The 15,142-nt window shown below is 33.6% G+C and overlaps 1 protein-coding gene across 3 annotated transcripts in view; it reads left to right on the forward strand.

Moving 5' to 3' along the window:
- PKN2 (protein kinase N2) overlaps positions 1–15,142 on the forward strand; it is a 164,895-nt gene that overhangs the window by 49,866 nt on the left and 99,887 nt on the right. For all 3 annotated transcript variants that reach the window (XM_024743555.1, XM_024743553.1, XM_024743554.1), the window contains exons 3-6: positions 6,281–6,435; positions 13,329–13,446; positions 13,781–13,926; positions 14,017–14,230. In XM_024743555.1, coding sequence (XP_024599323.1) covers positions 6,281–6,435; positions 13,329–13,446; positions 13,781–13,926; positions 14,017–14,230 — 633 coding nt within the window. The remainder of the gene's footprint in view (positions 1–6,280; positions 6,436–13,328; positions 13,447–13,780; positions 13,927–14,016; positions 14,231–15,142) is intronic.

The following is a 15,142-nucleotide window of genomic DNA, read 5'->3' on the forward strand; positions in this document are numbered from 1 at the left end:
CCCAAATGCAAGTAAGTCTGAGAAATCTTGTTTTTTTGTTTTCTTTGTCCCCTTAACCTGCTCTTAATTTAAGCAAGAGAGAAGGAGATTGCACATGGAGTATTAAGTTAGTCAACCCACCGTTTTAGGTACTTAAAGATTGCAAATATCTTCTGACTCTATAATTTATTTGAGGTGCCTCATAGCACCTTGATTTTTATAGGTAATTATCTCTTGAGTTATTTTTGTAGAATTATAATTTCCTAGTTTGTCCTCCAAAGACAAAGATATCACGAAAAAAGAAAATTACAGGCCAATATCACTGATGAACATAGATGCCAAAATTCTCAACAAAATACTAGCAAACCAAGTCTAACAGTACATTAAAAGAATCATACACCATGATCAAGTGGGATTTATCCCAGGTATGCAAGGATTTTTCAATATCCACAGATCAGTCAGTGTGATACACAGTATTAACAAATTGGAGAATAAAAACCATATGATCGGGGGCTTCCCTGGTGGCGCAGTGGTTGGGGGTCCGCCTGCCGATGCGGGGGGCCCGGGTTCATGACCCGGTCTGGGAGGGTCCCGCATGCCACGGAGCAGCTGGGCCTGTGGGCCGTGGCCGCTGGGCCTGCACGTCCGGAGCCTGTGATCCGCAGCGGTGAGAGGCCTGCGTACCGCAAAAAAAAAAAAAAAAAAAACGAAAAACAAACCATATGATCATCTCAATAGATGCAGAAAAAGCTTTTGATAAAATTCAACATCTATTATGATAAAAAAAACTCTCCAGAAAATGAAGATAGAGGGACCCTACTTAAATATAATAAAGGCCGTATATGACAGTCCCACAGCTAACATCATGCTCAACAGTGATAAGCTGAAAGCATTTCTTCCAAGATCAGGAACAAGGCAGGAATGCCCATTCTTACCACTTTTATTCAACATAGTTTTTAGGAAGTTCTAGCCATAGCAATCAGAGAAAAAAAAGAAAAAGGAATCCAAATTGGAAAGGAAGAAGTAAAACTCACTTTGTGCAGCTGACATGGTGCTATACATAGAAAATCCTAAAGATGCCACCAGAAAACTACTAGAGCTCATCAATGAATTCGGTAAAGTTGCAGGATACAAAATTAACATACAGAGAGATCTGTTGCATTTCTATACGTTCACAATGAACTGTCAGAAAGAGAAGGAAACAATCTGTTTACTATTGCATCAAAAAGAACTAAATATCTACAAATAAACCTAACGAAGGAGGCAAAAGAACTGTACTCCAAAAACTAAAGACTGTTGAATGAAATTGAAGATGATACAAACAGAAAGATACACGGTGTTCTTGGATTGGAAGAATCAGTATTGTTAAAATGACCATGTTAGCCAAGGCACTCTACAGATTCAGTACAATTCCTATCAAAATACCAATAGCATTTTTCACAGAACTAGAACAAATAATTTTAGAATTTATTATGGAAACACAAAAGACCCCGAATAGCCAAAACAATCTTGACAACAACAGAGCTGGAGGAATCAAGCTCCCTGACTTCAGACTATACTACAAAGCTACAGTAATCAAAACAGTATGGTACTGGCACAAAAACAGACAATAGATCAAGGGAACAGGATAGAAAGCCCAGAAATAAACCCACGAACTTACGGTCAATTAATCTATGACAAAGGAGGCAAGAATATACAATGGGGAAAAGACAGTCTCTTCAGTAAGTGGTGCTGGGAAAACTGGACAGCTACATGCAAAAGAATGAAATTAGGATGTTCTCTAACACCATATACAAAAATAAACTCCAGATGGATTAAAGGCCTAAATGTAAGTCCAAAAACCTTAAAACTCCTACAAGAAAACATAGAGCACTCTGACATAAATCACAGCAGTTATTTTTTGGATCCTTCTCCTAAAATAAAGGAAATAAAAGCAAAATTAAACAAATGGAGCCTAACTAAAAAGCTTTTGCACAGCAAAGGAAACCATTGACAAAACGAAAAAGACAACCTACTGAATGGGAGAAAATATTTGCGAATCATATGACCCAATGAAGGATTCATACCCAACATATGTAAACAGCTCATGCAACTCAACATTAAAAATAAATAAATAAATAAATAATGGGCAGAAGAACTGAATAGACATTTTACCAAAGAGAAAATACAGATGGCCAACAGGCAAATGAAAAGATGCTCAACATTGCTAATCATCAGGGAAATGCAAACCAAAACCACAAAGAGGTATCACCTTACAGCTGTCAGAATGGCTATCATCAAAAAGTTACAAAAAACAAATGTTGGCGAGGAGGTAGAGAAAAGGGAAGCCTTATACACTGTTGGTGGGAATGTAAATTGGTGCAAACTGTATGGAGGTTTCTCAAAAAACTTAAAATAGAAATACATATGACCCAGTAATTCCACTCCTGGGTATATATCTGAAAAAAACAAAAACACCAAAAAGATGAATGCACCCCAATGTTCATAGCAGCATTGTTTACAATAGCCAAAGTATGGCTACAACCTAAGTGTCTATCCACAGATAAATGGATAAAGAAGCTGTGATATATATATATATATATACACATATGGTGGAATGCTACTTAGTCATGAAAATGGCCAACAGAATTTTGCCACTTGCAGCAACATGGATGGATTTGGAGGGCATTATGCTAAGTGAAGTAAGTCAGACAGAAAGATAAATACTGTATGATATTGCTTATATGTGGAATCTAAAAAATATGACAAGTGAATATAACAAAAGAAGCAGACTCACTGATATAGAGAATAAACTAGTGGTTACCAGTGAGGAGAGGGAAGGTGGGAGAGACAATATAGGTGTGGGGGAGTAGAAGCTACAAACTGTTGGTGTAAGACTCAAGGATGTATTGTACAACACCAGTAATAGCCAGTATTTTGTAATAACTGTAAATGGAAAGTAACCTTTAAAAATTGTATTAAAATTTTTAAAAATTAAAAAAAAATGGAAGGAAGTAAAATAGTTTGAAAGGGAAAATAGGTGAAATCTAAGGAAGACAGCAAAGTGTTTCTCTAATCTCTAAATGAGTAAAAAGTGGTCTTTATAAAACAAGACATTTCTAAAGTTAAATTTCTGGCTTGGCATATACTTTTGTGACCGTTGCAAATTACTTAACCTCTCTGAGTTTGCTTTCTTATTTCTAAAATAAGGTTATACTACAAACCATTGTTAGTTCCTTTGAAGATTAGATGGCAGAAATAGTTGCTTAACTGAGCCCTGACATGTAATTTTATTGAGCCCTACACTTTAGCCTAAGCACTGTACAGGATTTATCTTCACAGTAACCCCAAATTTGTGGTTAGATAACTGTAACACATATTAAGTAAGTATCTGATCAAGATCACACGAATAAGTAACAATCACAGGATTTTAACCCAGACATTCTGACCTCAAGAGCCCAGACTCTTAACCGTTGTGTTATTTCTTACGTTCTTAAAATTCTTATTAAAACTGAAAGTATACTTTTCCATGAAAACAGTGTTAGATATTATAATATTATGAATTCACAGACCGATAGAATCAGTGGGTATTTCAGTGTCTTGGACAACCTTCTTTAATGTGCAAGAATTTCTTATATAGTATCTTTAATGGTTTGTAATCTAGCTTCTATATAAATGCTTCCAGAGACAAGGGATTTTATTACATTTTTTAAGGTAAACCATTTAACTTTATAAGGAATTTCTCTTTATCCTGGGATGAAATTTTTGCACTCACTACATTTACCCTTTGGTTCTAATTCTCTGCCCTGTGAGGAGATAGTAAGAGGACAGCTTCTTTTATAGACAGTTGTTTAAATGTTTAAGCAAGAATCATTTCTCTTACCCTAGGCTAAACACCATCAAGTATTTTACAGACAACAAATTTCCATACTTTTCTCAGCTGAGGTCCTTCTACTCTGAATGCATTCCAGTTCTTCTTAAAAATGTGCTTGCTATAAATTAACTTTATGTACCAAATTTTGTATAATTTCAGTTTCTTCCAAGAGTCTTGTATCATTTATGTTTAAAAAAAAAAGCAGGAAGTAGGGGAGAAAACCTATCTGTTCACAGATCTGAATGCACTTTTCAGTCATTGCTATAAATGTGCACTTCATTTATGGACTCAACAGAGATATACTTGACACTTGTACACTGACTAGTACTAGTTACTGTTTACTGGATATTTACTATGCATCATGGCCTTTTCTAACCTCTTTATACATAAATTATTTAGTCACAATAATCCTGTGAGGTAGATGTTATTTTCACTATTTAACAGATGAGGAAAATGAGGCACAGAGCTGTTAAGTAATTTATCCCATATCACATGGTTTGTACTAAATCTCAGTGCCAAAACTAGATTCAGACTTAGGCACAGCCAGTAGAGAGAGAGAAAGAGAGAGAGAGTGTGTGTGTATTTATTTATGTCTTAGTTTAGGCTGCTTTAACAAAATACCATAGACTAGATGACTTAAACAACAGAAATTTATTTCTCATAGTTCTGGAGGCTGAGAGCTCTGAGATTAAGGTGCCAACATGGTCAGTTATGGTGATGGCCCTCTTCCTGGTGTGTAGACAGTGTCTTCTCACCATATCCTTTCATAACAGGGAGACTGCCCTTATGACCTAATTACTTCCCAAAGGCCTCACCTCCAAGTATCCTCACGTAAGAGCTTCAATGTATGAATTTTGGGGGTACACAAACATTCCAACCATAGCAATATGTTAAGTAGTTCTTTTGTGTGCCTGATCTGAAAGCTTGTCTACCTTTTATAGTAGTTTTCTTTAAGCATATGTCAACTTATAAAAATCAACTTTTGGAGCAGCTCATTTCTAATTTGGGAATTCAGTAGCAATAGAAACCTTTCTTGAATTTGAATCCTAGTTAATAACTGTAACTTCCTGATATGTAAAGTGTGGATAATATGTCTCAAAATGTTATTTTAAGGATTAATATGCATACATACACATTTGTGTGTGTGTATAATTATACTGTTATATATGTAAGTATACACACATACACACAGTGTTTAGTATAGCTGTTTACAAGGCTTTTAAATGGCAAAGAGGCAGCATAGCACAGCAGTTATTAAGCTAGACTTTGGAACAGAACTGACTTACTACCTGTATGACTTTGGGCAAGTTTCTTAACTTCCCTGTGCTCTAGTTTTCTTTTCAGTAATATAGGTGTAATACTTGTTTCAGGGTTGTTATGAGGATTAATGAGTCAATAAAGCCCTTAGATCAGGACTTAGACCTTGTAAAGTAGTATGTAAATGATAAAATAATATTATTTTATATCAGTATCTAACATAGCATCTGTATTTTTGTAAGTTAATTAACAAATTATGTTTAAAATGTTTTTGAACTAGTGACTTTTTTTTAAAGAAATATAAAACCAAATATGAAACATATTTATTAAAATTGCTTAGTCACACCATCTTTTATTAGAGAGAGAAGGGAACCCTGAAGCACAAAGGTTAAATGACTTGCAGTTTAAGCAGTTTTCTGGTGATTACCAAGCTACTTATAACTGAACCAGGTCTATTACCCTAGTCTTGTAGCTTTATTTATTTATTTATTTTTTTAATCTAGAGACCTGGTGTGGATAAAACACAAAATAACTTCAATATGAAGAAATTTAGTTATGTGGTAGAATTATTAGATGTGTTTCAACACTAATGAATTACTGAGAATAGTGTTCTATTTTGAAGTTTTTGTTTTTGTTTCAAAATAGAAGCACCATGGTATGCTTTATGAAAAGCAGTGGACTACACCCCCTACCATCATAGTAGAAAGCAAAATGTGAAAACTTTTATGCATACACTTAGATTATTTTCATTAATGCTAGCATTATATTTGAAGTACCCTTAGTCCTATTTATAGGTAATTATTTTAGTATAATCTGTATAATTTTGAGTATGCTTTGTTCTCTAATCAATCAGGTAATAAGTAGGGAGTTTAGTTTAATTCTTAAATACGCTAGTCAAATTGATTTGATTTAATTTTAAAGTAATTGTGTTAGAAAAACTTTGGACAATGATCTAACTCAGCTTCAGACTCAATGTAGTCACTTCTACAGTATCCCTGGCAGATAGTTCTACAACTCTACTTGAATATTTTCTTGACTTGAATTCTTGTATTTTCTGTAAGCATAAGGAGATTCCATTTAAGTGACTTCAAGCTCATCTCAAACCTTGTAATTCTTTGAAAATATTAACTTCCAATTTTAAGCAGCAATTGGTCCTAGTAAATAATTTTTAATATACTATTTAACTTACAGATTGCCCAAGGACTCCAGATACTCCCAGTAGTGACCCTCGTTGTTCCACCAGCAATAATAGACTGATGGCCTTACAAAAACAATTGGATATAGAACTTAAAGTAAAGCAAGGTGCAGAGAACATGATACAGATGTATTCAAATGGATCTTCAAAGGTAAGTACAGTAAATAAATGTAAGTGTGTATACAGTCAACCCTTGTTATTCACGGATTCCACATGTGTGAATTAACCTACCTGATAAAATTTATTTGAAACCCAACATCAGTACTTGTGGCACTTTCACAGTCATTTGTGGGCAATGCACAGAGGGGTAAAAAATTTGAGTTATCTGATGTGAACGTTCACAGCTTATGTTGAACAAGATGGTACTCTTCTTGTTTAAGCTCTTATACTGTAAACAAGTATCCTTTTCATCGCCTATTTAGTACCACATTTTTTGCGTTTTTCTGCTTTTCATGATTTTGCTGTTTAAACACTGTATTAGGATTTCTGAGATCATTTTAGCCTCCAAATCTGTGTATTGACAGTACAACAAATTGGAAACAAAAGATTTCTAAAATATTATTTTAAAAATTATTTCTACCAAAATCAACCAATAAAAAATTTTTAAGTAAAATTGTCTGAGTAAAGGGTACACAGGAACTCTCTACTCTCCACAGAAAACTACAGCTTTCTGTAAACCTAAAATTATTCTAAAACAAAAAATTTATTTAAAAAAGTTTTGGCTATAATGAGTTTTCCATCACTACATAAAGATCTTTAAGAAAGGACAAATGAAAAGAGAAGACGTTCTGTCATTAATGATTGTTTGGACTAGATCTTTGGGTTCTCAGGGAATCTGGTATGGGCATGTAACTCCTAATTAAAAACCAGTGTTACGAGGAACACTTGTTACTATTAGGAATGTGTCCTTTCTCTGAGATATAATGTGGAAGAGAAAATGATAGGAACAACTGAACCGGATTAACATGAAGGTCCTTTCCAATCTAAGGTTCTATAGTTTTATAATTTGCAAAACGTCTTAGAAAGGTTGATTTATTATAAAATCCACCATTCTACTTTCAACTCATTTATCTTAAAGATTTTTGCCTCTGCAAATCAGTTTCTTCCATATTTTAATAGATTTTAAGTAATTTCAGAATAAAAGTTTTAGGTATTTCTTTTTGTTTTTTAAGTTTAGGAAGAATTTGAAATTGGGGGGAGTGGTGGGGACAGTAGGACTCTTTGCTTGGAGACAAGTACCCTATGTACCCATTCAGATGAAATTTGTGAAGATGCTGAAAAGAGAGAAATGTGTATATGTATAAGATTTTTTTAACCTTATTTATGAAAATTAGTTCAATTGTATGCCGTATTTTAAAATAATTTCTAAATTATTTTTAGAGAAATGTATTTATTCCTACTTGATGTATTACTTACATGATCCGATACTTCATAGTATACTACTTCACTAACTTTGAACATTTATTATGGGATTTCACTAACTTTGAACATTTATTATGGGATGGTAGAGTTGGTTTTTCTGTTGTTTTTAATATTGACCTTTAGTTTGGGGTTTTTTTTTTTTTTCATTTTTATCAGATGTTATTTTGGGCTTTTTTTCTTTTTATAAGGCAAATACTGTGTTCTTGGAACTGTGAATGCACTATATTATGCTGAGTGTTTTAAAATTAAAACACCTCTGGAGTAAGGTTTTTTAACCTACGGTTGCTGGATTAGATTGAGAGGTTCATGAATCCTTTGAAGTTATAGGAAAAGTGAGTGTGTATATTGTTAAATGGATGAATAAGAGGGCCATAGGTTTCACTGTATTCTCAAAGTGGTCTGTAACCAACACCCCCGCTTCCCAAATTTAACAGGTTTATGGTTGTATTAAAAGGGAAATAGATAACTTACAATAACCACAAGTCCAAAATAAACAGGGCTACTAGTAAGCCTGCTAAAACAAATAGATAAGTTCCAGTAGCCTTTTAGTTTTAATTAGGAGATCCATTAATTTGAGAAGGGGTCAAGTGGAGGTCCAGAGCATATTAAAGCTGCTATAGTCTCTGAGGTAGGCCTGCCAGTTATTCTTGTCGAGATTTGGTGGTAACTGTTTCATTTCTCATCTTTAAACTTCTCATAGGGTCAAAGTATATCTTTATGAGAATAGGGAAAGTTGTACATTGAAGTTATGTAGGATATTAATTTAGTCATTACGTAGTTAACAGTTTGATAACTATTATGCTGGGCTCTGGAGTATGAATATTATAAAAGTAGTGTCTTATACGTAGTAGGTACTCAACAGATAATATCCTGCTTTCAAGAGACACACTATCTAAAAAGCAGATCTCATGTATAAATAACTACAATATATAATAGTGGTATGTTCAAGTTACTTAGAAGCACAGTGGAGAAGAATCACTTAACTATCAGAAGAAATAAAGTCTTAGTATAAGACGTGAAGGATGATTTAGAGTTTAAGAAGGAATTACTTTCTAGGGATAGTGATGTGGGTAAGCCCAGTATATACAGGGTAAGGAACTGTGGGATAGAGTGGCTTGCTTAAGGATGTGCTTTCGTATGGCAATTTCTTATCTGACATACCTGAGGGTAGGTAGGATGCACTTCTAATGGTAACAGTCATCAACTCTAGCAGTTATTTTCAATGAAAGGCCATGCCCTACTGGGGTAACATCTGAATCTGCAGAAAGACACCTTTTATTTGGGAAAAGTCCTTCAGATGAATCCAACAGGACTTTTTCTGTTCCCCACCAGAAGAGCTTTAAGCACATGAAGTATAGTGAGAGGTGTAGCATAATGAAAAACAAACCAGATTATAAAGTACTTTGTACAAAATTAAGCAGTTGAGATTCTGTCTTAGAAGGTGTAGGGAGTTGCTGAAAGACTTTTAGCAAAGAAAATACACGATCAGATTTACAGTTTAGAAAGTTCACATCCATCTTCCTCAGACTTGAAGAATTAATTAGAGAGGGTCAAGTCTACAGGCAGCAAGTTTAAGGAGGCTTCTGTGGTGGTCCAGGTTCAACATGCTTAATGCCTCTTGTAACAGCAACGAAAGCAAAGAAGAGAGAGTCAAGCAGTTTTGGTAGAATAAATGTGTGGTGCCTGGCTATGAGGAAAAAGGAAGAATTGAAGATGGTTCTTAGATTGGTTATGTGAACAGACTGATGAATGGTGATATCCTTCACAATGATAGGTAATTCATAATGGGGAGCAAATTTAGTGATAGGTATAATTAACTCAGCTTGGCAGTAGATAGTCCTCTTCAGAACTCTGGTTATTGGATTCTGTATGATAAAATTATTACCCCTGAACATTTTATAGCCAAAGTTGTCTTTTCAAAAGTTAAGTCAGATATTTTCACACGCTTGTTCAAAACCCTCCAGTGGCTTTCTAGCTATTTTAGAACAAAATCCAGAGTCCTTACTGTGATTTTGCAAGTTCATACACGATTTACCCCTGGCTACCTTCCAATCTTATCTTCCAAAACTCTTTCATTCTCTCTCATTACCCTCTAGCCATATTGACTTCTTTGCTATCTTTTGGACATACCAAGGACACTTTTACCTCAGGGCCTTTGCATTTACTGTCTCTGCCTAGATAGCTCTTCACCCAAGTACTTTCATGGCTTTCTCTCTCACTTCATTACAATCTCTACTCAGATGCTGCCACTTCAGCAAGCTCTTCATTACTATTCTATGTAAAATAGCAACCCATGTCTTTCCTTATCCCTTTCACTGCATTACCACTACCTGAAATAACAATCAATTTCATCATCTATTTTCAACATTAGAATGTAAATTTCATGGCTAAGTAGTACCACTGGTTTTCAGAATAATCTCTGAGGAGTTGATAAGACATGCTGAAGAAATGTTTCCTGTTCATATATTCATATGACAAACTAAGCTATTTATTAATATCTGGGGTTCTTTCTAGCCTCTATCACTTTTTTTTTTCTTTTTTTAAATGCTTCCAAGTCTTTTCTTTTTCCTCATTTGAAAGTATGGACCATCTATCTAGGCCTCCCTTTCTCAGATCTTCCAAAATTGACATATTCCAGTCTTAACCTATATTAAAAGCTCACAAAATTTTTCTGGATTCCTTCCACTAAAACTGATCCCATCTTCCTGTGAATTTTTCTGTGACTACTTTTAACATTCTGTTACATATAATAATATCTGTATCTCTTCAAACTATAAGTTTTATAGGGTAGCATTCTAACTGATTAATCTTTGTATTTTTACTGGATGTGGCAACATTTAATTCATGCGAAGTAAGCCATAAATATGTGATGGAAAAATAAAGATAATGATTGGTTTATTTATTTCTGAAAGCTGTGTGTATAGTGTAGTTTATATTTATAATATCACACTATGACTTTTAAAACAAAAAGTTATTTTTTATAAAGTAAAAAAGTATAATTTGAAAATATAAAATGTACTTTATTTTTATTTATAATTGTAAAATATTGTACATTTGAAATATAATTACTTGTAGAATGTAATATGCTAATTACTAATAGTTAACGACTTTATCTAGTCTGTTAGTTTGAACCATATGAAATTGCTGTTTTTTAAGTTTAGAATCAGATATTGGCATGTTCATATGGTTCAACCTATATATGTAAAAATCTTCTCATAGTTTTAGCATAAAAGCCAGTATTTCTCTAATATATAAACCAGTTCATATGCTTTGGATCTAGCTTTCCTCTTCAACATATTAGGTGCGCAACACAAAAATCCATCGAATGCCTGAAAACATAAAACTGACAATAAAAATTCATTGAATGCTGGAAAGCATAAGACTGACATGTAGTAACTGTAAATTGCCTGTGATAGGTAATATCCAATGTCAGTTTTAAAAACCTTTATCATACTTTGACATCTATGTACATCTTCCAGAAATATGTGTGGGAAAAATCATTTACTTTTTAAAATGAAATACAGATGCTTTTCCTTGCACGTTGAATTAAAATAGTTAAGAAGGGCATTTCTAAAGAAGTAAATGACAGAACTACTGTCTTTTCGCATAGTGATAAAATAATAAAAGGAGTAGCTTAATTGAAAAGCATATATAAATATTTATACTTTTACATTAGAACTTCATTGAGATCCTGTAATTAATCATTATTTTTATTCCTCTAAAAGAGAACATTTTAATGCCAATCATATGCTAGGCAATATAATTTTAGTTTTATCTAATGCTTACAGAAGCTCTGTATTTTAGAGAATGGTATCCCTGCTTATATAGTTTCTTCAAGAAACCTATTTGTCCCATTAAATTAGGAGTTTTGAAATACTAACTTTTTCTCTTACTCTAATCTGGTCTCAGAGAAATGGAAAAGTTATTTCATATCTTCAGTTTGATGTTCCTAATACTGGATAACAAGAGGAATTAAAAAGTATTTTTATTTTAAATTTGGAAGGTTAATAGGTATATTCATAAAAGCATATCTAATGAGTCATAGACAAACACCAGATTCAAGCTAATGTTCTTAATGGTAAAGCATAATTTTAAAAAAGTATAGTGTGTGTGTGTGCTTCATGTTGTAAATGAATATTTAAGGGACTTAGTAAACTATTTAAGTTCGACTCAATGTGAAATCCAAATATTTTATTTAATAAAGAACAAAATCTGACCAGAAACTCTCCCCTAAATGAGTGACCATGGGAACAGGAGAGAAATGAAAGAAAAATTCATAAGTTTGCTAATTGCTTTTTCCTCCACTGTATATAACGTGTTTAACTAGTTATATTGGTGTTTAATGTGATATATATCAGCTCACTTTTTTAATGTGTTGTATTGGTGTTTAATGTGATATATTTCAGCTCACTTTTTTCCCCTCGTATATATTGCCTCTCCCATCACAAGTGTCTCCGTCCTCCCCTTAATTCAGTGTCATGCTGTACTGTGTGTGTTTGGTTTATGATATGATGCTGCACATCTGACGCTTGTCTCTTAGCTAGTAGTTTTGAGTCTTCTGGAGAATATAGGTTGATTGTATGCTATTTTATTTCCAGATTAATACTGACTGCCTTAGTGATAAAAGTAGAGTTGCTTAAATAATATGCAAAAATTGGTCTTTCTTGTGAATAAGTGCTTCCTAACTTGATGCTTAGTTTTATCATTTCTTTTTTGTGGATTGAAGCCTACTAGACTTTGACAACTAATATAAGTAAGTAGGAGATGGCATTAACTTCTGTTACTTTTCTCATGAAACGTTTGAAAAAAATTCTGTTAGTTTTCTGTGGTTGCTGTATCAAATTATCACAAATTTAGTGGCTTAAAACAACACAAATTTATTACATTACAGTTTCGTAATTGAGAAGTGCAAAATGGATTTCACATTCTGGAGGACATAGGAGAAAATTTGTTTCCTTACCCTTTCCATCTTCTAGAGGCTGCCCATATTCCTTAGCTCGTGGCCCTCTTCCTCTGTCTTTGAAGCCAGAAACAGTGGCTCCGGTTCTTCTCATGTGACCTCCTCTTCTGCCTTCCTCTTCTACATTTAAGGACCCTTATGATTACATTGGGTCCATCTGGATAATCCAGGATAACCTCTGTATTTTGAGGTTGGGTGATTAACAACCTCAGTTCCATCTGCTATCTTAATTTCCCTTTCACATGTAAAGTAACATTCACAAGGTTCTGGGGATTGCCACATGGACATCTTTGAGTTGGGTCATTAAATGGTAAGTTTTTTGTGATTCAGTATTACTGGAACTAAACTGGGAGGTAGGACAGTAACATTATTTCACTTATATCGGGACCTTTCTTGAAGTCTTTAGACATGATAGAAGTTTATTCACTATAACTTACTCCCTAACTTTTAACTAATGGAGTTGTTTTTCTTATTTTTCACCCTATCAGTTTGATGCCTTTCAAAATAAATGTATCTACCCCAAGTACATATATTATAGTGCTCACAGTATTCTTTTGACCCTTGTTTTTCACTTGCTGATGTCATTTGATCTTACTTAGAAGTTATAAAAATGGTTTATTTGTCTCTGTAGCTGCTTACCTTTTCAAACTTATTCTTAATAGGATCGGAAACTCCATGGCACAGCTCAACAGCTGCTCCAAGACAGCAAGACAAAAATAGAAGTGATACGAATGCAGATTCTTCAGGCAGTCCAGACCAATGAATTGGCTTTTGATAATGGTGATGGAACAGAGATAAATTGTCATTCTTATTATTATGGGCATGTATAGTGCTAAATAAATGTTAAGGAAAGAAGTGGTGGTTCAAAATTAAGGAGGAGGAGGCGTTCTGTTTTTTTATCTTGAGTTTTTATCTTTGAGTTTTGATGGCTAAGATGAAAGGCTGTATTTTAACATTGTGTCTATTAAGTATTACTTCAGTGTTTATTGACTTTTAAGAACTAACTTTTAATGTTTTAAGAATTTATTTCTTTTTCTTGAGTTTTAATCCCTACGTATTAGAAAGTCAAACAAATGGTTCAATTAAGTTTGTTTTTTTTTTTGTCCCCCTCTAGCCAAACCTGTCATAAGTCCTCTTGAACTTCGGATGGAAGAATTAAGGCATCATTTTAGGATAGAGTTTGCAGTAGCAGAAGGTGCAAAGAATGTAATGAAATTACTTGGCTCAGGAAAAGTAACAGACAGAAAAGCACTTTCAGAAGTAATTTTAAATAAAAATTTTAACTTAATAAATATGTTAGTCAAAGAATATAACTATTTAAATGACACCATTGTCTTTTCCCTGTTTAAGGCTCAAGCAAGATTTAATGAATCAAGTCAGAAGTTGGACCTTTTGAAGTATTCATTAGAGCAAAGATTAAATGAACTTCCCAAAAATCATCCCAAAAGCAGTATTATTATTGAGGAGCTTTCACTTGTTGCATCACCAACACTAAGTCCACGTCAAAGTATGATATCTACACAAAACCAATACAGTACCCTATCCAAACCAGCAGCACTAACAGGTACGTAGCATATATCATCCTGATTTTTTTCTTTTTTCGTGCATTTTTAATCTACATCTGGTTCTGGTTTAATAAATGAATAAAAATGTGTTTACAGGATTTTTAAATATTGTGGTAAGATACACATACAAAATTTATTATTTTAACCATTTTAAAATACACAACTCATAGGCATTTAGTATATCCACGCTGTTGTATAACTATAACCAGTTTCTAGTTCCAGGGTATTTTCATCACCCCAGAAGGAAACTCAGTACCCATTAAGTAGTCATTCCCGATTCCTCCTTTCCCTTCAACCCCTAGCAATCAGTATTGGCTTTCTGTTTCTATAGATTTGTCTATTATAGATGTTTCCTATAAATGGAGTTATATAATTTGTGGCTTTCTGTGTCTGACTTCTTTCACTTTCTGTACTGTTCAAGGTTCTTTCTTCTTGTAACATGTATCAATATTTCATTCCTTTTTATGGCTAAGTAACATTCTGTTTTACAGGTATATATCTCGTTTTATTTATCTATTTGATGGACATTTGGGTCGTTTCTACCTTTTGACTACTGTGAATAGTGTTTCTATGAATATTTGTGTGCAGGTTTTTGTTTGAACACCTGTTTTCAGTTATTTAGGGAATATACCTAGATGTATAATTACTAGGTCATATGGTAATTTTATGTTTATGTTTTTGAGGCACCATCAAACTGTTGTCCATGGGGGCTGCATCATTTCACATTGACAGGGGTTCCAATTTCTCCACATCCTCAACAACACTTGTTATTTTCCCCTTTTTTTTTTTATTATTGCCATCCTACTAGGTCCATTATTGACAGTGAGATAGCGAAGTTTCCAACTATTTTTGTAGACTTTCCTATTTCTCCTTTCAGCTATGTAAATTTTAGTTTCATATATTTTCAGGCT

This window comes from Neophocaena asiaeorientalis, unplaced genomic scaffold (assembly GCF_003031525.2).
Source record: "Neophocaena asiaeorientalis asiaeorientalis breed wild unplaced genomic scaffold, Neophocaena_asiaeorientalis_V1.1 scaffold317, whole genome shotgun sequence".
Lineage (NCBI taxonomy): Eukaryota > Metazoa > Chordata > Mammalia > Artiodactyla > Phocoenidae > Neophocaena > Neophocaena asiaeorientalis.